Source organism: Littorina saxatilis, linkage group LG7 (genome assembly GCF_037325665.1).
Source record: "Littorina saxatilis isolate snail1 linkage group LG7, US_GU_Lsax_2.0, whole genome shotgun sequence".
Lineage (NCBI taxonomy): Eukaryota > Metazoa > Mollusca > Gastropoda > Littorinimorpha > Littorinidae > Littorina > Littorina saxatilis.
The window spans coordinates 41,052,877-41,076,118 of record NC_090251.1 but is presented as its reverse complement, the minus strand read 5'-3'; the positions used below and the strand labels follow the sequence as shown (position 1 = coordinate 41,076,118).

At 43.3% G+C, this 23,242-nt stretch overlaps 1 protein-coding gene across 1 annotated transcript in view; it reads right to left on the bottom strand.

Annotated features, from left to right (window-relative positions):
* Positions 1–23,242, bottom strand: part of LOC138971475 (U1 small nuclear ribonucleoprotein 70 kDa-like) — a gene marked incomplete in the record, with an annotated part of 136,690 nt that overhangs the window by 69,090 nt on the left and 44,358 nt on the right. The window contains 1 exon segment of the mRNA XM_070344211.1: positions 20,772–20,836. Within this exon segment, the coding sequence (XP_070200312.1) occupies positions 20,772–20,836 (65 nt within the window).

The following is a 23,242-nucleotide window of genomic DNA, read 5'->3' as shown; positions in this document are numbered from 1 at the left end:
ATTATTGCCATTCGGTCCCGACGGCCTCTACATGATGCCTGATGAGCCGATGATACCACAAAAAGCCTGCTTTGTGTTTCCGGCGTTCACGCCGTAATTGGTTTCACTATCAGGTTCCGTCGATTAATTATTGCTAATTGATTAAAAGCTTGTGTTCTCCATTACCCAGGCCTGCTGCTGAGTGTCCTGAGTAGAAACTTAGCACTAACAGGATATAACACGGGTGAAGGTGGGGCGAGGGGAAAGGAGCATGGCTAATTGACTGATTGTTCGTCGGTTACATACCTCGGATAAGGACTGAAGGAGAGGGGGTGGGGAGGCAGAGAGAAGATGCAGAATAAACATCTCTCTCTCACACACACACACACACACACACACACGCCCAACAACCAAAGCGCCTACAACACCTATCACATAGCTCTATTCAAACAAGGCTAAATCACATACACCGCCCTCCTACCTGAACTTAAGTTCCCCATTCTGATATATTATTTTAGCAAATTATATTTAATATTCTTATTTGGCTAATAATTATTTTTATGTTTCTAGTTACGTATTTATTTACTTATTCAGCCAGTTCTTTATTACATTATTTTGGCATTATCCAAAAGTCTAAAACATATTTTACATAAATAAAAAGCAAATAAGCCTACAAAACCGCTCCACTTCAACTATATTTCGCGTACACTATGGCAACAACCCCAACAAAATCTTTACTTCCATCCCCATTTTGAAATATAGCAACAACAGACTTCCAGATCTATAACACGATCATATGTGTTCTCTGTTTGCATGTCTGTCCAGTGTCCTGTCCCCCCATAAAGCATATCAACTCTACCTGTCCCAAGATAGGCCAATTGGTTCTAAGAGGACGTTAAAACTAATTATCATCATCATCTCTCTCTCTCTCTCTCTCTGTTTAACCGTAGCTGACCGATCTCTCAGGCCTACCAAAACGCCTACCACCAACACCATCATATCCAATAACAATTACTTCTACCTCAATTTAATTCGCACCAAAGCAACAGGCGAGCAGCGTCATTTTGAGTTGTGCGACAAACTGAACGACAGTATCTCTATTACCACATGTAACAAAATATCGACCCTATAGATCTAGCAAAGCTTGCAGGTTGCTGTGCTAATGTGGGGATTAACGGTTATCATAGGAATGGCTACAAACCCAATAATGTCATCCTTAATTAATTCTCTCCCGCTTCCTGTGCATGGTCGATGACTGAAGCGCACGCTTTTGTTGCTCCTGCATGTGTGTGTGTGTGTGTGTGTGTGTGTGTGTGTGTGTGTGTGTGTGTGTGTGTGTGTGTGTGTGTGCGTGCGTGTGTGTCTGTGTGTGTGTGTGTGCGTGCGTGCGTGCGTGTGTGTTTGTGTGCGTTGGTTTGCGTGCGTGCATGCGTGCGTGCATGCGTGCGTGCATGCGTGCGTGCGTGTGTGTGCGTCGGGGGTCCGTGTACCATGATGATGTTTTGGCGTTAAAGCGTTAATACAGTCGCCATACCTCACTAGAACAGCTAAAGAAAGTTGAGTCTATCAGAGTTCTCCTACTCGCCAAGCCGCCATGTCAAATCAGTACGGATACTACAAAGCGAAACCGAGAAGCTCTCGATGAGACTTTCTTCAGTACCTATCTGAAGCTGTGCCAAACATGTGTCATGGCCACACCGACACACAGTCGCCAACAGGCTCCCCCAAGGCTTTCTCCCCGGAGATGAGTCGTCTGTTAAAGTCGTGCGCCGAATGACTTGCTTACCAATCACACATATCGCTCCATCGATTTCAGTAGGGGAAGGAGGGAACAGTAACCTACATTTTTCGGCGTGTGTAAGTATTCCATACGCAAAAAATACGTTTAATGGTTTGCGGAAAGAGAGAGGGGGGGGGGGGGGGGTGGGGGGGTGGGGGGGAAAGCCGAGTATACGAGATGAAGGTGGGGCGTGTTCAGTCTGAAATGAAAACTTAGTTGTTCGTACTCTTTCGTGCTTTTCTGAATATGTCCCGCGTGCCCCAGAATATAAGATGACCCATTTCAACGTTCAACATTACATATTTACACGCGACAACCCCCCAAAAAAGGTAAAACAGCCCGTTCCTTCCTGACACAAGATTGACCATACACACAGACGGGACCTTGTATGGTGGAACCCCCTTTTAAGATCTCTAATATTCTCATCAAATAATGTTCAAAAAATGAGGGTGTCATAAAATCGGAGGTAATTTTACAGAAGATACGAACTAAAAATCCGAAAGAACAGTGTCTGAAGGGGGAGGGGAGTCTGAAGGTAGGGGGGGGGGGTGGTCTTAAGAGGGGGGTTCCACCGTACAGTGCGGAAGCAATTGATTGTTGGCGTGATGTCAGGCGCGTTGTGATATTCATGCCGATCCCCCACGGGAGAATTTATCATCCCAGCTCCCTGGAGCGCCTCGAGAATAAAGACGGTCTTTCTTACACTTACAGCTCCTTGGCTGCAGAGGTCCTGGGGCAACTTCTCCCGAATAGGAAAGGCAAAGTCAAGATAACTGTTACAATAATCCCTCTCCTCGAGTTTGCAGTAACTACTCTATTCTGGGTCAAAAATAATAAATAAAGAACCTGTATCAGGTCAACAATGAAATAAGATAAGGTAATAGGAAACAATTAAATATTAAGACACGTTTAAGAAGGTTCGTGGTCACCTAGTTAATGGAGAGTAAAAACCGGCCACATCGCCTTGTCTCATCTAATGCTGACGTAAAACCCGTCCCAATTCGCTGCGTCATCTGATTAAGAGTAAGGGCAAGCAGCCATAACATTAACCAAGGAACGTTTTCATTGATAATATTATGGAGACAGAGAGAACAAGAACAAGAACAAGACTTTATTTAACGAGGGTAATAGAGTAAGCAGTGATCTGCTTTTTTACATCTGGCCCTCGCCCTAAAGAGGGACTAGTCTAAAATTGCTAAAGAATATTAAAGAGAGAGAGAGAGAGAGAGAGAGAGAGAGAGAGGGGGGGTGGGGGGGGGGGGGGGGGGCACGGAGTTTCTAGAGCAACCCTTTCAATCATAGTTGTACGTACATGCAAAGATGAATGCCATCAAACGCTAGAAACCCAATTCCGCTCCCCCCAGCCTCCCCTCTTTCAATCTGCGCAGAAAGGCCGCCAAAAAAGGCGAGCCAATTTGTAGAAAACTTGCAGTCTAATCGTGTTCATCAGCGAACCATCAGCGCAGAAGTGCTGCGTTGGAGGCACGGGAGAGATATATGCGCGCATGTGTGTTTGTTTGTGTGTGTGTGTGTGTTTGAAAGAGAGAGAGAGAGAGAGAGAGAGAGAGAGAGAGAGAGAGAGAGAGAGAGAGAGAGCTGTATGCTGGCAACGGTGACACAGATAAAAAAATTTTAGACAACGACACAAATACTGTTGGCCTTACTGTTACATGTATTCATGAATGGCATTGACAGATAGACAATAGAGGATACGAGAGAAGAGGGGAGTGGAAGGGAGGGGAAGAGAGACAGGGAGAGAGAGAACGAGAGATGCGGAGAGCGAGGGTGGAGGCGACACACATCCATTAAAGGAGAGAACAGAGGGAGGTGTGATGAAGAGGAGAGAAGTGTTTTAACTGCTACACAGAAAGCCACTCTGAAGAGTCCACCACGCCGTGCAACACACACAGAGATGACAGAACTGCCGCTTGCACCGGAACTTGACCGAAGGCCCGTTGCGTGTTGGTCATAGTTGTCGGACTTCCGCTCTTTGCGTGCGTGCATATGTACTTACTGCAAGGTTAGAAAGCAGTAAAACTCTGCCAAAAAGAAACATCCACAACTAAGCCTAATTCGGCCTCGCACAACAACCCCATCAAACCAAACCGAGCCGTCATTAACAAAGTAATAACGACGATGGGTTAATCCACCCAAGCGTGTCTTCAATGAGAGCGTTGCACAGCATGGTTGACACGCCCCAATGACCCCATGTTCCCATTACTCTACATTATGCACGTGCTTCGTGTCTCGAGGGCTGGCGCTCACCCATTTCTGACCCACCAACGATAAAGTTGATAATACTGATGTAATATTGTGATGACGATGGAGAGGAGGGGGGGGGGGAGTTTGTTTGTCGCGCACACACACACACACACACACACACACACACACACACACACACACACACACACACACACACACACACACACATCTGTATGTGCGCGTGCGCCTTTGTGTGTTTGTTTGCACTTGATAGTTAGTCTTTAAAATCTGAAAACAAACCTGTGTACTTGCACGCGACACTGACTATAACAACATTCTATACATAAACACTACAATAATCTCCAGATGTAAACACAGAAGTTAGCGTGTAATCTAATGCGTGTTCAAAGCGAGGCTATCTCCAGGTACACTGTCAATAAGATAATGATGGCAGAAACATTTAGCAGATAAAAAGCAACTGATGCAAATAACTTGTTTATTATGATTACGATAATCATATCTTCTAGGTGCGGTGTGCAGCGGGGGATTATAAATACGTTCGTTAACCATTCAATTTGCCGCTGGAGATTGTAGGGGGCGGGAGGAGGGATACCAACAAAAAAGAGGAAAGAGGAAAAGAAGGGCAAGAGCTGCAGAAAAACCCAGCTGCTTTGGTTAAACTGTGAATTGATTTAGGTCCGATATTCTTTCAAGATCGACAAGAACTTTATGTTATGCGAATCCATTCTTTGTTCGTCATACATTCAAGTTCTAATGCTGTATTTCCATCATCAACGAAATGAAAAACAGTTTCATAATTATATCCGTCATTATTCATGCATTGCGTGCGCTTACATCATCATGTATCACCCATTCATTATTGCCCTCCAGATAGGGCTGGTCGGAATATCAACACGTTTCACGACCCAAAAACACAATTGCTTGTCGACCTGTCGCCACCAGTAGAGAGCAATATGAATGCTTTTAACACAGCGACACAATTGAGTTCTGTAATGAAAGCAACTTGTATCACCATGCCACCTCCACCCAGTGCGCAACGGGGGACGCATTTTCTTCTTCTTTGCTCGTGTCACATTTAAAACGTAAAACACACGATGATGCCTTCATATTATCATTGGTCTGTTGCTATCGCATCCTCTCATTTTCTTCTTCTTCTTTTCATCATGAACACCCTCCTAACCGGTTCACCATTCCAACCTCTCCCGTGGGCGTACAACGTCTCTGACGAATACCCAGCAATGTTAACCACGTGTTACGTTCTCTGAGTAATAATTTATCACTCAATCATATTCTGTGGGGAAGGGGACTACTGCTTTTATCCTTTGGCACCGAATGACGGAAATCTATTTCAGTGTCAATCCGGTGTGCTTGCATGATGTCCAGAAACATGGTCCTGGAGTTAAGCGTTAAAACAAAATTACGGTCAGTCGGAAATTACAAAATGACAATGTATTGTGTTGTGCAGTGCTGTGTTGTGTATTTTAGAGTTGTCTTGTATAATACCATTGAATTGAATTGTTTTATAAAGCATTGCATGGGCGGGGATGTAGCTCCGTCGGTAGCGCGCTGGATTTGTATCCAGTTGGCCGCTGTCAGCGTGAGTTCGTCCCCACGTTCGGCGAGAGATTTATTTCTCAGAGTCAACTTTGTGTGCAGACTCTCCTCGGTGTCCAAACAACCCCGTGTGTACACGCAAGCACAAGACCAAGTGCGCACGAAAAAGATCCTGTAATCCATGTCAGAGTTTGGTGGGTTATAGAAACACGAAAATACCCAGCATGCTTCCTCCGAAAACGGCGTATGGCTGCCTAAATGGCGGGGTAAAAAACGGTCATACACGTAAAATTCCACTCGTGGAAAAAACACCAGTGTACGTGGGAGTTTCAGCCCACGAACGCAGAAGAAGAAGAAATAAAGCATTGCATTGGATCGTGTTATATTGCATTGCATACTGTACTGTACTGTATTACATTTTCTTGTGTTTCGTTGCCTTATCTTGCATAGCATTACAATTTACATTGCATTCACATGGTATAGTACTGTGCATTGTATTACTATTGTTTTGTTTATCGTTGTGTTCACATCCCTGCAAACGTTCGCTATGAGAAAGCTCTCTATACGACACAGATGAATAACAATGGTAGTGTTCGCCGTGGCTAACGTTCATTCTTGTTCGTTCCGCCAGCGCCAACTTAACATCCTTTTTCAAGCCTGACACAAGAAGCACAGATGAAGTTTCGTGGCGCCATCATTTATTCATCCAAGACCTTCCAATCAACCGGGCACGACTGAATGCTCTGGTGATGGGGATGACTGTCACGCCGGAGTCGTTACCCATCCACCCGTGTCGGTGTACGTATACCCGTGTAGCACTAATAGCGGTTAAAGACACCCTCCTTCCCATGCAAACCTCAACAGTGGAACCCCCCCTTTTAAAACACCCCAATTCATCATGTCAGAAGTTAAATTATCAAAATATTGTTGAATCACAGCTTCAATTAACAGAAAAACATGTTTCAAGTTTGTTTGTTTGTTTGCTTAACGCCCAGCCGACCACGAAGGGCCATATCAGGGCGGTGCTGCTTTGACATATAACGTGCGCCACACACAAGACAGAAGTCGCAGCACAGGCTTCATGTCTCACCCATTCACATTATTCTGACACCGGACCAACCAGTCCTAGCACTAACCCCATAATGCCAGACGCCAGGCGGAGCAGCCACTAGATTGCCAATTTTAAAGTCTTAGGTATGACCCGGCCGGGGTTCGAACCCACGACCTCCCGTTCACGGGGTGGACGCCTTACCACTAGGCCAACCGTGCCGGTATGTTTCAAGTAAGTTTGTTTCACTTGCTAACTTTCTAAAGGAGTCAATGAAAACGTGATTACCCTTTACACGAGAAGCGCGGAATGCTGCAAAAAACCGCGATTTTTAACTAAGCAACTCACTCCATCAATCCATGTGTTTTCAAATACTTTGACTTGGGAAAAGAGCTTTGATACCAAGCTAAATCGTAACCGAATTATCTCTACAGGTAAATATCCCTTTAAGCTTACAATGACACCCTGTACATGATTAATGGGCGGTATACAAGCCGCCAAGTATCGAGGGTGACATTGTCTGAAGTGGTTGCAGCGGCTTACACTTTTGGTTTGGGAGTTTCAAACCACGACCCGAGCGAAACCAAGCGTTACTTCTTCTTGGTCGTCTGCGTTCCCAGCCACCAAGCGTTATAACTTACGTGAGCGTCGTAAAATCAACTGGCAAGGCCCCGAAACCAGTCAAGCGTCGCAACAGGTATACAGCCGCTGGCACCCCCATTTCCTTCCGTACACTGACCCTGCCTCTACGCACAAACAGAACTTGTTTTATAAATCGATGTCGCGCTCAGGTCTTTGTCTGAAACCCACTAATGTCATTATTTTCCCGTATCTCCGATGCCAACACTTTCGTGTCACAACGGTTGGGGTTGGGGTAAACTGTCTCTCCATCCCGCCAGGTAACATTGCCGCTGATGGTACCTTGGCAGACTTCAGTTTCTCGCCCGTCTGTTGGGCCTGTGTGGTGTATGTGCTCAAACTGTGATGCGTCTTCGCAGGGTTTAGGCTACGACTCTACGCTGAGGTCTGCGATACCCACACCCTCAGTGACTTAGACGTTTTTGAACAGTTTTGTGTGAGTGGTAGTCCAAAATTCCTGTGTTTTCTTTGAATATGGCAACGTTTTTCCCTTATCTTAGTGGCGTGGTAGTTTTCTTATCAATACCAATAGAGGTGATAGAATAGGTCTTTTTACCCTCCGGGATTTTCCCGAAGATGAATAAGCATGGTGAATGTCATCGATAATTATTACTTAAAAATCCGTAGGTGTGCGTGCGTGAATGCATGAAGAAATATCCGGAAAATACACCCACAAAAGGGTGGAGTCCATTCGTCGTTCTTATCGCGTTTGGCACTCGTGCGTCACAGATCGAAACTTATGTAAAATTTAGGTCATTGAAATTCCAGTCTCAGGTGAATATTTTCTCATGATTTCATGTAACACAGCGGATGTTCTTGCTTGTGATTCATCCATCTCGCCCCTGCTCAGAGCGCAGTTTTTGTCTCTCACTCGGAAGTGCGTGAAAGTAAGTCAATGCGCTGTATGCAAGGTTCTACTTCTTATTTCTCGATGGAAAGGTGCGAATGTATCTGTTTTGGACTCACCGGACGTTTCAGCTGCCATATTTTGTTTTCGAAAGAGAATGCGTGGATAGCTGCTTACTTCACCTACAGAGAATTTCAAAAGCAAGGTAACAACAGCCTTATATACCTCCACTGGATTTGTCGTGAGGGCGAAAAACGTCAGTCTACAGGTTATTATTTTTTCTCGCAGCAATCTTCGGCATGTTTTTCAGGTGTTATTTTTTCTATTCGTTTTATTTTTAAAGGAATAATCCATGTTCCTGACAGGAGTGAACGCACGCTATGCATATTCGGCGGTTCTTAAAATTATCGTCCACTCGGGTCCAATTGGCTTACATGAGACTACGGTTTCTGCACCTTCCAAGCCTTTGAAGCAGTCCAATTCACTCGGCTCATAAAACCACCATTCTGCTGTGCCTGTGATGTCTCAAGTCGCAGGAGACTTTTGAGGTAAGAGCAACACTTGACAAGCTAAAGAGGCTGTGTGGAATTTTGGCACCAGGCTTACTGCAGGCAATGTAATGTGTCACAGGGCTGAACTTTTGGAAGTCTCAGCACAAAAGACGGATACAATCTGAAGACACTGTGACAGGCGCTCCATACAGTTCAGACCTGACGCTACCGTTTTTGACAGATACAATTGCATTGGGCCTCTGCTACAGTCGCAGAGAAGTCACTAAGTTACTGACTAAGCAACACTATGAGAGAAAGGAAAGATCTTAAAGGAAGGAATGAAGAAAGAAACAAATATAATTGTGTTGAAGAGCTCTCTGTCTCTCTCTCTCTCTCTCTCTCTCTCTCTCTCTCTCTCTCTCTCTCTCTCTCTCTCTCTCCCCCCCCCTCACCTTCCCCAACGAAAGATAGGTGAGACGTCTTCATCTCCATGACAGTTTCTTCACTGACGCTCCTTGCTTGTATGCTAAACTCCGCACGAGTTCTCTTTGTTTATTCATCAGTTTGACTCCAATGCTGAGCAGAACAGTTCAAAGATAACTCAAAACTGTTACCTCTTCCTCAGCTCACAATCAATTTTTCTGTTGTGAAACAGCACATAACTCCGAGAAACAACAACAGCACGTGGACTCTAAACGTAGATTGAGCGATATGAATGGGGGGAAAAAGTAGCATCGATCTATAATTACATTTACAGTTGTCAATCTCCTGCCTCTCTGACGCCATGCACCAGCGACACTGTTTTGAAACAGCCCGATTAAATCGGATTTCTATTGTTCTTCATACAATGGAAGGCTTCACGCAGACAGAAAGCGCACCAACGCCGAGGAAGGAAATCCATTTGAGGAAATATTTTACCTGACTTTGTGGCCAGAAATACTACACGAGAGCTGGTGGAGTGGCATGTATATATACACGGTGGTTACACAGGTCTGCAGCAGGGGGATTGGGGGTTGGGACACACTGCAAAATTGGCGTCGGGCATCATTGATCAGACTAAGGGGACAAAAAGCTCCTGCGTTCAGGACTCAGACCACCGTGACGCCATTTTTTTGTTTCTTTGTTTGTTTACGAAGGGCCATATCAGGGCGGTGCTGCTTTGACATATAACGTGCGCCACACACAAGACAGAAGTCGCAGCACAGGCTTCATGTCTCACCCAGTCACATTATTCTGACACCGGACCAACCAGTCCTAGCACTAACCCCATGATGCCAGACGCCAGGCGGAGCAGCCACCGTGACGCCATTGTGCAGGGTGATTCGAGGAGACAATACCTTTGCATCGAACAAGTTCTCGTTGTCAGTACAAAAGGAACATCTTCCAGGTGACAGCTATATGCTTTACAATGTGCACATAGAAACCTGCTTCGACAGATACTCACAGCACCGTGCTGGTATTGTGAAGCGAAAATTGAAAGACACTGAACACTGAAAATTGTTTGGTGTCAGTACAATAAGAAAATCTTTCAGCTTGGACTCTTTGCAGGTGAACAAGTAGAGCGTTTTATAAACGCTTGTACATTTTTTTTTTAAAGGACTGTTTCAATGGTTCTCAAACCGAGTCGTTGGGTCGGCCAACACGGCAAAGTCTTGGTGAGCTAAACTTCGTGATTATTTTGTCAAATACGACACAAACGACGAGTTCTGAAATGCGCGGGCTGATGTGTCCAACAACGACCTACAGCTTCAAAGATTAGGGACAGACAACCTGCTGTCAAATGCATTGACAAAAATTAGACTGTGAGTTAGGACGCCAAGAAGTAATTAGATTATGAACATTTTAACCTGTTACAAATGCAAGATGTCGCTCCCTTACTTCACTGTTGCGCTGAGCCGCACAGGCTTGGAAATGGCAGCACGTATGCCCAACGCAAATTGAACGCCAGAGAGATGTGTATTAAAACGTGGTCAACTGAATGTATTTTCCCTTATACTAAATAAGTGACTACTTTAGCATTGTACCGGTACTTCTCTCTCCATCCCCCTTCGACGAAAGGCATCTACCCCCTCCCCTGCCAAACAGAGAGTACAACTTAGTGAAGTTGCAAGAGGAATCGATCAGCTTCACGACCAAGACAATGGAGAGGGAGAGAGAAGACAGGAAGTTAAGCTTTCTGAGCAACAAAAAGGTTGACAAGGCGTATTTGCTGCTGACGGGAAGAACACCATGGGAGAGAAACAAACGCCGACAAGGCGTAGAAACTTAAGGTTGAGCCTCAGTCATTACTGCCAAGCATCACTGTATGCATCAACATCAGTTGTACAAAAGAAGCATCAGTCTTCTTTTGGACACAAACATAAAGGCAAAAGACACGCTTTCTGGTTTTCTTTTGACGGACAAGAGCTGAAAACAGACATCTGTCCTCAGAAATTCTGTTTTGTTTTTATCCGTGTAGATCGACCAAACGTACGCGAAGTGGTTAAATTACACACACACACAATTTGTCAAATACGATAGAAAAATGTCACGGTAAACACTGTTTTTTATCAACGAAAAAAAAAGGCAAAGATGTCTTTGACCGGAATTCCAAGACAGCTGCTAACTGATTCCATCCCAAAAGGAAATATCTAGACAGAAGCTAACCGATTCAATCCCAAAAGGGAATATCCGATTTGACGCAAACAGAACGCCAAGAGAAACAACAACTACGTTGCCGAAAGAGAAATTCTCCTCCATCGCTTAAAGGCACAGTAAGCCTCCCGTAAACCATCACAGATACTGTCAGGCTTTTACACACAGTACAAACAGAAAGAAATATCATGTATGTTATACAAGAGCGACAAACATGACCATTTAGTCTTTTCGAATTAATTAAAATTCGCATGAATTTGAATTTATACTGACGAGAACGGTGATATATCGTATTACGAAACATTGCACCAACAACAACAAACAAATAAAAGCAAGAAGTCAACAGCGATTAAATCTAAAATAATAATGCATAACTTGTTTGTCTCTTACGTATATGAATGTGTGTGCTACACTCCGCGCACAGTGGCAACACAAAGGCTGTATGTATACAATGTATGCAGAGAAGCTGTATGCGTGTAGCGTGTAATGGCCTCATCAAAACCCTCATCGCAAGAGTTGCACCAGCGAGACACTGGAACCAAATTGCACAGCCTCAATGCTCGAGTCATCCGTGCACGTTCCTCATAAGCGTGGGTTAAATGTGCACTGACGGTTTCAGAGACCGGGTACACTTTCATGAACGTTCGCCAACTTTGAGATGCAAACAGCAAGATGAAAACTCTGCAACAACCGAATACAGAACAAAAGCAGTATAGGCCAGGCGGTTGTAAAAAGACAGAGAACAGAGTTCTTTCAAAATGCGGTTTCAGGTCAGGTCCACTGTCATGGACCTTCAAACTGGCTTTGATTTGCAAAAAGTTTTGGAAGAAAACCGCAACAACCGAGCAATGAACCAGAACTTAACAACGGCATAGGCCATGATGATGTGAACAGAGAAAGGACAGGACAAACGTGTGTGGCTGCACGTTAATGTGTAGGACACAAGGACATTTTCAGCGGCATGCTGGAGTTGATGTAATGAGCTTGGTGGTATCAGTGATCCAGGTGAGAGCACTGCCCCCAAAGGCGGCAACCGTCAGCCACCTAACGGTTCTTTTATTGCAACCGGTGTTCAGAAGACGCGGTGTACATGCTCAACATCAATTACACCTTTCGTGAGGCACTTGTGCATTATTAACTGTTAGACATCAGGTCAACTGTGACACCGATATCACGTATCGGGTACAGGGAGGGTATTTTCAATAGCAGGAAAAACCAGCAATATCCCTGCACCTCTTGCTGCAATGTTTTGATGTTTTCTGGTTAAAATTCAATGCGCAACTTAGATGTGACACCTTAATCATGCATCATGTACAAGGAATATATTTTCTATAGCAACACCGACAAGCAGCATCCTAGCACCTCTTCTTATAGTATTTTGATATTTCCCTGTCGCAACTCAGTTGCATCATAAACTGTGTGCACAGAAGCAATCTCAATGGCAGCGGCAATAACCCTGCACCTTTTGTTGCAGTCTTTTGTTGTTTTCCGATCTTAATGCAGGTCGCCACTCAGCTGTGACAATTGCATAGTTAACCGCTTTTGCAGAAGCGTTCCTTCCTTGGAACACCGCACTGCACTTTACATCAAAGAGAGATGCAGTGTGCATTTGTGTGACAAATGACACAGCCACAAAAAGCAGCCAATTGTACGAATATCATTCAGCTGTTGATGGTTCAGGTTGTTAACCTCGTTCCGTGTATCGCGTGTGGGCATAGAAGTCTGTACGCGTGTGTTTAATTGGAACAACACGCGTGCAATCAAAGACTAATGAAGCTTGTTTGCACAACTTTGGAGCGCCCGTGGCATTCTGGCAACAACGACAAACTACGATTGAAAAAGGTTGGCGATGACAGTCACATCGTGTTCTCTGTGTGCTGGGCAATTTCATGAACAGCGTGTAATTTACCACAGAGAACTAAAGTGGTGAGGTATGACATGTAAATTGGCAACCAGACCTGAATACTGTGCAGCCCAACTTTGTTTAAAGGCAACAGTGTGTGTGTTTGGGTATGTTTATTGTGGATGGCAGTCAGAACTGTGGAATACTGTCATGTCACCTTATTCCACTGCACGCCTCACGTAACGGACAGCAAAGCGCGTATGAAGGGAACAATGCTGAATGTTAAAATATAGCAACAAAACAAGAACAGAATAGGGCTGTGATTTTGTACATGTGTGGTTGTGTGTTAATCAGAGTATTACATATAGGTGGCTTTATGCGTATCCAGCCTGACAATACCTAAATGTTTTTGGGCGTATAAACGCATCTTTAAACATTAAATGCAAGGATGAATGGTCGACACAAAACAGACGATTCACACACAGCTGTTCATACACTACAAAAACTCACAAAAGTGACAAAGGCAGGCCACGACACACACTAATCGAGTTTGTGTCAGCTGGTGTTGCCATTTAGTCTTTGGTGCCACTGTTGACGTGGTCTACACTTCGTTCATCCACTGTTGACGTGGTCTACACTTCGTTCATCCACAACTATTTTTTTTCCTGTACTTTTTATTTTCCCCCACACAATGCTGTTGTCTCGTTGTTGAAAGGACAGAACAGTCATCACACCGAGAGGACGCAACAGTCTTCACACAGAGGACGAAATATTTAAACTCGGAGGACTGAACAGTTATCAAACATTAGACGGAACAACTATCACCTGGGACGGACAAATTATCACACAGAGGACGGAGCAGTTATCACACATTGTGACGGAACAATTGTCACACAAAGGACGGAACAATTATCACACAGTCGACGGAATAATCATGATACATCAGACGGAATAATTACTCAGTACAAAACAATTATCTCACAGAGGTCGGAACAATTATCACACAGGAGACGGACAAATTATCACACCGAGGACGGAACAATAATCACACAGAGGACGGAATAATAATCACACAGAGGACGGAACAATAATCACACAGAGGACGGAACAATAATCACACAGAGGACGGAACAATAATCACACAGAGGACGGAATAATAATCACACAGAGGACGGAACAATTATCACACAGAGGACGGAACAATTATCACACAGAGGACGGAACAATTATCACACAGAGGACGGAACAATTATCACACAGAGGACGGAACAATAATCACACAGAGGACGGAACAATAATCACACAGAGGACGGAACAATAATCACACAGAGGACGGAACAATAATCACACAGGGGACGGAACAATAATCACACAGAGGACGGAACAATAATCACACAGAGGACGGAACAATTATCACACAGAGGACGGAACAATTATCACACAGAGGACGGAACAATTATCACACAGGGGACGGAACAATAATCACACAGGGGACGGAACAATAATCACACAGGGGACGGAACAATAATCACACAGAGGACGGAACAATAATCACACAGAGGACGGAACAGTTATCACACAAAGGACAGAGCAATTATCACACAAAGGACAGAGCAATAATCAAACATTGTGACGGAACAATTGTCACACGAAGGACATAATTACAGAGGACGGAACAATTATTACACAGGGGACGGAACAATTATCACACACTGGACGGATGAATCATCATACATCCGACGGAATAATGTTTACAGCAGCACCGCTTCCGAAACAATTCTCTGTCTTTGTTGTTCGCACTTTGCCAACCTTTGCTGGCTCGCAACTAGCAGGATCGCCGGGAAATACGTGCGTGGAGGGAATAAAACCCTAGATCATCATTCTGTACTAGATGTAAAATCAACACACCGAGTATTGGCGTTGTTGTTGACGTTGTTGTTTATAGTTTTTGCTAGTACGGCGGGCTCGGCGGAGTCATTTGCACTGACAGAGTTTGCCTGCTGCCAACTGCAAGTTGAAGAAAAGTCGCGGCTGCAAAGCCTAAACATAATTATGTGTTTGTTTTTACATACGTTTATCAGATCAGCCAGCGGAACAAGTGGATCTTGCATGTTTTAAATTCTCCCCTACCTGTCTCCAATCAAGGTTGGATGTTTATGTGTGTGTTTTTCCCCCCAGAAGCCTGTTGCTCATGCCATGCAGACAGTGACTGCTCTTGACGACTAAGTCTATCTCGAGAGCCACATTTTTCGTAACCGGTTCGAAAAGGAAGACATCACAGATGTTTACAAGGAGCTCATGATGCGAACTGATGCCTAGGTATGTGGAACTAATGAAGAAAAACTATAGTGCCGTAATGAGTAGCATATCTATGAGTTGAATGTATATGCTGGAACGTGAGTGAGACGCTGGAAAGGACGTGAGTGAAGATCGACAAGATACACTCACGGGGACAGTTCAGACACACTTTCAGACTTCAAACAAAGATTATCAACGGTAGTTCGCAAGTCGGTGTCTGTAAATATCCAACAATTAGAATCGCTTCTTTTTTAAGTGGGAAGAAGAAGTGAGCGGACACAATAAGAGACACTTTCGGGGACAGTTAAAACAGAGGTTAGGACTCCAGTATTACAACGATCACCAACGGTGGATTGTGAGTCAGTGCTGGTTCTCCTCGATCACAACCGTTTCCACTGGCGAGTGGGGAAGAGTGAGCGGACTGGATGTTGCTGTTACCTCGCCGCATCAATAACATGTTCCGTATCGCCACACGCCAGGTATAACACTCTTGCTCAACGCATCTTACTGTTTCTGAGAATACTTGTGTGTATACATACTCTTTACTAAACTATACTCCCGGGAACTTCTTTTTGTTCAGCTGCACTTTGTACTAAACTACATGTACTAAACTACACGTTCACTGGCTTTAATTGCACCCAGCTATACTATTCAATTGAGCGGTATACTCTTTACCAAGCAGCTCTAAAATCTCGTTTTCACTATTATTTACAGTACTGTATACTCTTCACTACACAGCTCCAAGCATCTCATTTTCACTCCACTATACTATTTACTAATCCACACTGTCAACATTTTATTTTCTCTGTCGATTTTTGCCACTCCTGGTAAAGTCTTAATGTTGCCACCAGTACGCTATCAGTGTGTCAGTTGGGCAATACTACCTCCATATCACTGACCGCTTCCTGTAAGTGTGAGTGTGACCCATTTCAGCATGGTTGCCACTTTCAAATTTTGAAAAGCCTGAAGGATTCTGATGAATTCAAAAGCATTATGTGGCCTCTCCTGTGAGATAATCATAGAAAACAGAAACAAATCTGCTAATTCTCAAAGCAACAGTTTACTTTACAGAAGAGATCAAATTAAAAGTCAAAAGCTGACAAAATAGCATTAAATCTGAGGACTATCTGTTACTCGTGACACATGTGCCTGTGGTGTTTTGCTATGTAAGAGTACGAAGAACCCTCTTTTTTGTGGATGAAATCTTCTATTCTTTTGTGTTTCATCTTTATTTTTTGTGTACAGTCCCTCACCAGCAGTCATCTCGTTTCTGAGTGAGTGCAAACTTTAATACTGATAAATGACTACAACAAAAATATTCTTGCATTGACAACCTAAACTGTTTTCCAACTCAGTTAAAAAATCTGAAGCCGGAAATTCCGGTTTTTCAATTTACGAAAAAAAAAAAAAAAAAAATTTAACTTTTTTTTTTTTTTTTCGTAAATTGAACAAGAAGAGCAAACGCTCGATCGAGTCACTTTCGCAGTTCTGAATATTATATGAGGCATCAGATGGACAGGAAGAAATTGCTATTCACAACACAATGAGTCACGTTCACATAAAATTTGAGCCCGGTCACTTTTATAGTTTCCGAGAAAAGCCCAACGTTAAGTTGTGTGTTGCCGAACAGAAAAGGCTAGTTATCTCCCTTGTTTTTCTGATAACGTTCGTAAAAGGCTACAGATGTAAATACTTTGATGTAAAGAATAATCCTACAAAGTTTCAATCACATCCGATGAACTTTGTCAAAGATATAAAATGTCTAATTTTTCCTTTGACGCTGACCTGTGACCTTGAAAAAGGTCAAAGGTCAACGAAACCATCGTTAAAGTGTAGAGGTCATTGGAGGTCACGACTAAACAAAATATGAGCCCGATCGCTTTGATAGTTTCCGAGAAAAGTCCAACGTTAAGGTGGTGTCTACGGACGGCCGGCCGGCCGGACGGCCGGCCGGACGGCCGGCCGGACAGACTAACACTGACCGATTACATAAAGTCACTTTTTCTCAAGTGACTCAAAAACCGGAATTTCCGGCTTCAGATTTTTTCAAAAGCCGGAATTCCGGCTCCCAGCCGGAGGAGTGGCAACCATGAATCATTTGATATTACGCAAGTACCGCTAGCGCTCAACGACCGTCATCATACTGTCTATTATCGACCATTGCAGTCCTGATTTGCTAGTTGAATAATTGTCTCCACATCAACGCCTATTGTGGCTGTGTGTCACTGTTACTGATACCTACAGGTAATCATTGTCATGTAACCCTCGTCATCTGGTCATCGTCATTATTTACAGCAGATGGTGCGACGCGTCATATGATGCAGCACACCCGCTGAAGAGTCGTTATTGTGCTTGTCCAGACCATAGATATCTCTGAGTCTGTCCAGACATACGACATACATGACCCACATGATATTACGAAAGTACCGTAAGCGCACCCCGACCATCATCATGCGTCAATTATACTTATAGACCATTTCAGCCCTTATTTGCTTGTTGAATTGTATCCACATGAAACTGGTTGGTAGTTGGGTTGTCATGTCCCTTCAATCTATTTGGCTATTCGGTACCGATTCAATTTTGTTTCCTTTCTCCTTTTACAATTACCTGGTGGTCTCCGTGAAACTGGTTGATCACAGGCAAGTGAAGAAGGTTCAAATATACTACTCTCACTTTGGTTTTTTTTATTAGGCCAAAAAAAAAGTTGTATGTTTCTGGTAACATGGCTAAAAAAAATAGGGTAGGTAGGTAGGGATTTTTTTTGTTTTTGTTTTTTGTCAGGGTAGAAAATAACTATACAGTGACGCAAAGAGACTGGACTTACTATACAAAGAGAAAGACAACACATTACAAAACAAATGAGACAAAAGGGATGAGGGGTTATCCCCCTTGTGTCGTCTGCCGTCTGTTACTTTCGTTTTGACGTGTTTTTTTTGCTTTTTTTTTACAAATGCAATAAAAAAAAGTCTAGGGTCGGCGGGAAAAAACTAGGTAGGGTCGGGTGACCAGAAACATACAACTTTATTTTTTTTGCCTTACAGACACAACCATCTAGCTCACCGATTTGTTGACTGATTGATTAATTGTACTGTTGAGCCACATATGGTTGCCATTAAAAGTGTACTCTCTCTCTCTCTCTCTCTCTCTCTCTCTCTCTCTCTCTCTCTCTCTCTCTCTCTCTCTCTCTCTCTCTCTCTCTCTCTCTCTCTCTCTCTCTCTCTCTCTCTCTCTCTCTCTCTCTCTCTCTCTCTCTCTCTCTCTCTCTCTCTCTCTCTCTCTCTCTCTCTCTCTCTCTCTCTCTCTCTCTCTCTCTCTCTCTCTCTCTCTCTCTCTCTCTCTCTCTCTCTCTCTCTCTCTCACTCTCTCTTACAAAAACGCAAATTTGCCCTTGTACGTTAAATCAAAGAACGACCTAAAAGCTTTAACAGTAAGAGTAATCCTGCAAAATCACAATAAAATCTCATGCATGTTGGGTAGAGGGCCGGGGGTATTTATGCGGGAGCGATAATAAAAGAGGATGAGACGAAGGATAAGAAACTTACCTTTCCTTCAAGTCGCAGTCGTCAGTATACTTTCTTCTCTGAGTGTGTGCAAGAGAGAGAGAGAGAGAGAGAGAGAGAGAGAGAGAGAGAGAGAGAGAGAGAGAGAGAGAGAGAGAGAGAGAGAGAGAGAGAGAGAGAGAGAGAGAGAGAGAGAGAGAGAGAGAGACAGACAGACAGACAGACAGACAGACAGACAGACAGACAGACAGACTGAGAGACAGAGAGACAGACAGACTGAGGAATAAAACAAGAAGAGGGGCTCAGCGAGAAAGAGGCCGAGATAGAGACCATCAGACAGAGAGAAAAAATTAGGCAAACATTTTCGCAGAGAAATTTAAAGTGACAGACAAAGGGAGACAGACAGGAGGTGGGTATTGGGAGTAATGAAACAATACAATGGCAAATTCTAATAGTGCAACTGTCACACTGACCGTCAGACAGAGAGAAAAAATGCGGCAAACATGTTCGCAGAGAAATTTGAAGTGCAACTGTCACACTGGGCAATAAGCGTGTTTATGAAACACCTTATACTTAACAAGTGCAAACAGCAAACACAATCCCATTTTGAGCAATACAAACAAAAAACGACATCCAATTTAATAACTCGTTTAAAACAGAAAGGTCACAAACAGTAACAGCTGCATACAGAGTAAATAACTCTCAATGAAAATGTTGATACACAGGGTCTTCTTTGGCTCCTCTATGTCAGTGTGACAACTGAAATAACTTGTTTTATGCAGAAAGACACATGTTCATCTTGCTATTTACTAAAGTGCAGATATTAATCATCTATGTCAGAAATACTGTTCAATGTTCCTTGATCACAATGACCTAGTTCACAAAAACAACTTGTTTGTCATTTACAGTGCTTACTCTACAGACAAGTAGCACACACACACACACATACACAAACACAAGGTTATTCTTTCTTGTTACAGCGTAAAACCAGGAATTTATCCACATTTTGTTTCTTTCTTTCAAAACTTGAATTTTTTGGGAGTCCTGCGCATGTCATTTCTTTACCTATGAGGTCAATAAAAAACAAGTCGCGTAAGGCGAAAATACAATATATAGTCAAGTAGCTGTCGAACTCACAGAATGAAACTGAACGCAATGCAACGCAGCAAGACCGTATACTCGTAGTCCACCGCTCACGGCATAGGCAGTGAAATTGACAAGAAGAGCGGGGTAGTAGTTGCGCTAAGAAGGATAGCACGCTTTTCTGTACCTCTCTTTGTTTTAACTTTCTGAGCGTGTTTTTAATCCAAACATATCATATCTATATGTTTTTGGAATCAGGAACCGACAAGGAATAAGTTGAAAGTGTTTTTAAATTGATTTCGACAATTTAATTTTGATAATAATTTTTATATATTTAATTTTCAGAGCTTGTTTTTAATCCAAATATAACATATTTAAATATGTTTTTGGAATCAGCAAATGATGGAGAATAAGATAAACGTAAATTTGGATCGTTTTATAAATGTTTATTTTTTTTTTACAATTTTCAGATTTTTAATGACCAAAGTCATTAATTAATTTTTAAGCCACCAAGCTGAAATGCAATACCGAAGTCCGGGCTTCGTCGAAGATTACTTGACCAAAATTTGAACCAATTTGGTTGAAAAATGAGGGCGTGACAGTGCCGCCTCAACTTTCACGAAAAGCCGGATATGACGTCATCAAAGACATTTATCAAGAAAATGAAAAAAACGTTCGGGGATTTCATACCCAGGAACTCTCATGTCAAATTTCATAAAGATCGGTCCAGTAGTTTAGTCTGAATCGCTCTACACACACACACACACGCACATACACCATACCCTCGTTTCGATTCCCCCTCGATGTTAAAATATTTAGTCAAAACTTGACTAAATATAAAAAGGTACTTACAATTCTGGCGATGAAGAGGGTCTTGTAGGGGTCTGATGTAGCACCAGGGATGTTGGCCGGGTCCCCTGTAACAAAAAAACGCCCAAAAAATTAAATTAGGATAAAAATGCCACACCGCATAATTCCTACTGAATAGGATATCAAGCAAGAGCAAACCTGCATGAGTCTGTAACTGCAATAATTGTGCAAATTTAAGGCACAAGACAAAAACAGACTGATTGTGTATTTGTGTGTGTGTGTGAGAGAGATAGAGATAGAGAGAGAGTGTGTGTGTGTGTGTGTGTGTGTGTGTGTGTGTGTGATCTTTCCAAAGCTTCTTGCTGCATGCACGCCTGTAAAATATGCAAGAGGTTTTAACCATCGTCGATAGACAAATTGATTTCTGCCACTGTGGTATCAGCATAACAATTGCAACGAACAGCTTGATCACCTATGGATGGGAGGCAACCTTTCATACCCTCTGCCAGCATTGTGACGTCCTTCCTCTCGATTCTCTCCCTCTACAACTCTTGTTTCGCCTTGTATTCTCTCTCTATCACTATCCTTATCTTGCTTTAGTTTTATTCAAAACCTTGCAAACTATTGCGGAAGATCCCACCAACATGATTTGGAAAAATAAAGGTTAACTTAAGACACAGAGTTACTGAGTATGATGACGAGTAAAATCGTTATCAGACGAGTGGTAATGCTTGGTACATTCAAAATTCAACTATGGTTCGTAACCAAACGACGGCCCATAATCTCCAAGCAAACACAAACAGAACAACAGAAAGACGGTAGTTGGAGGGATGCGTGTGTGTGTCTGTGTCTGTGTGACGAACATCTCCAACGATCACTGGCAAACTCAAGGTTATCCCACCATCACCGTTTCCCAGCTCCACACAAACTACCCCCCGCCCACAACCCCAATTTGCGCGTCTGCAGTAACAGTGTAAACACGTCTCTCTCTCTGTCTCTCAGTCTCTCTCTGTCTCTGTCTCTCTGTGTCCCTCTCCCTCTCTCAAATAGAAAGTATAGTGTACAGCGAACCCCTTTCAAGACTTCCCGATGTAAGCCTCAACGTGTGTGATATCATATGCATCGAGCGTTTGTCTTTCAGCGGTGCGTGCAGAACTGTGCTATAACAAACTCTTGATTCTCAGAAAGTATGTTCTACACGAACCGACGTAACACCTGTAAGGGAAGCATTGACAAATGAACGAACCAAATAACGCGTTAAATAGGTAAATGCTATGTGTTTCAGCAAGACAGCACCGAACGAAGCACTGGTCTTCTGTTCTGCTGGTCTTCTGGGGCTCATTCAGTTCCACTAATCCTGGGGAGCTTCTCGATGTCCGACATTGCCGAGATTACGTCCCTTAGTTGGTCGTGAATGAAAGCGTAGGTTCCCTGTCTGCTTCTAATTTCATCTTTTCAATTGACCAAAAGAAAAATGTCAGGTTTTTAAGGCTCTGAAACTCGAGCTCTGTTCTCAGAGTGAATTTACTCCACCTTCAATATTTCACAGATATGCGTCAAAAAAAAAGGTTCTATGGTAGCCTACATGTATTCACAATATTTCCACGATATTTAATTGACGTTCCACAATATTTAATTTAAGTAGGTCTACCCATAGATATCCCTTGCTTTTGCGAGTAACTCAGGGGGAGCAACGCAAAAATGCTACCCAGTTCTAGACCGTGCGCCTGTCAAAATAAGTAGAGCTTGTTACTGTGCAGAAGCTACTACCTGGGAAAAGAAACTATTGGCGGTAACTATGACGTCACGAGACAGACTTTTAAAGAAGAAAAATAAAAAGCGAATGTTTGCTGGAAGGTTATTTTCGTGCGAAGAAATACAAGTGCATGAACTGGGGGGAAAATGTACTCGGGAGGAGGAAGCGGCTGACTTTCTTGTCAGTCTTTGCATTAATTTATTGTTGCAACACGGCCCAACTACCGCTAGAAGCTTTTTGGGTTCAAAGAAAAGAGAGAGAGAGAGAGAGAGAGAGAGAGAGAGAGAGAGAGAGAGAGAGAGAGAGAGAGAGAGAGAGAGAGAGAGAGAGCACCAATTCTGAGGATCGGTGTGTTACTGTAAGGCGTGTGTGTGTGTGCGTTATAAAACTTCAAACCCAATCCCAGCTGGCAAGTCCCCTTCACCTTTTCGCCTCTCGTCCATCCTTATTCCAGTTCAACTTCTAAATATACATTACCATCTGTTTTCATAGTGCAAGTCAATTTTAGCAGTGAGAATGTAACTTTTTTTCAACCTTTCTCCAAACAAACTCCGTTCTCTCCCGGCAAGAATGTTGTGTGCTTTGAGGGCAAAATTGCGGCGAACGTACTGTACTGGCTTCTGTCGTGACTCGTCTCAGTCCTGAGAGCCCATCAAATGGCATTTAACGAGCTCAGCTTGACTGAGAAGGATCCGATCCAACCCTTCGCGGAGGGCCAAAAGTTACACCCACAGATCAATGATGGCCTTTTCCGTGC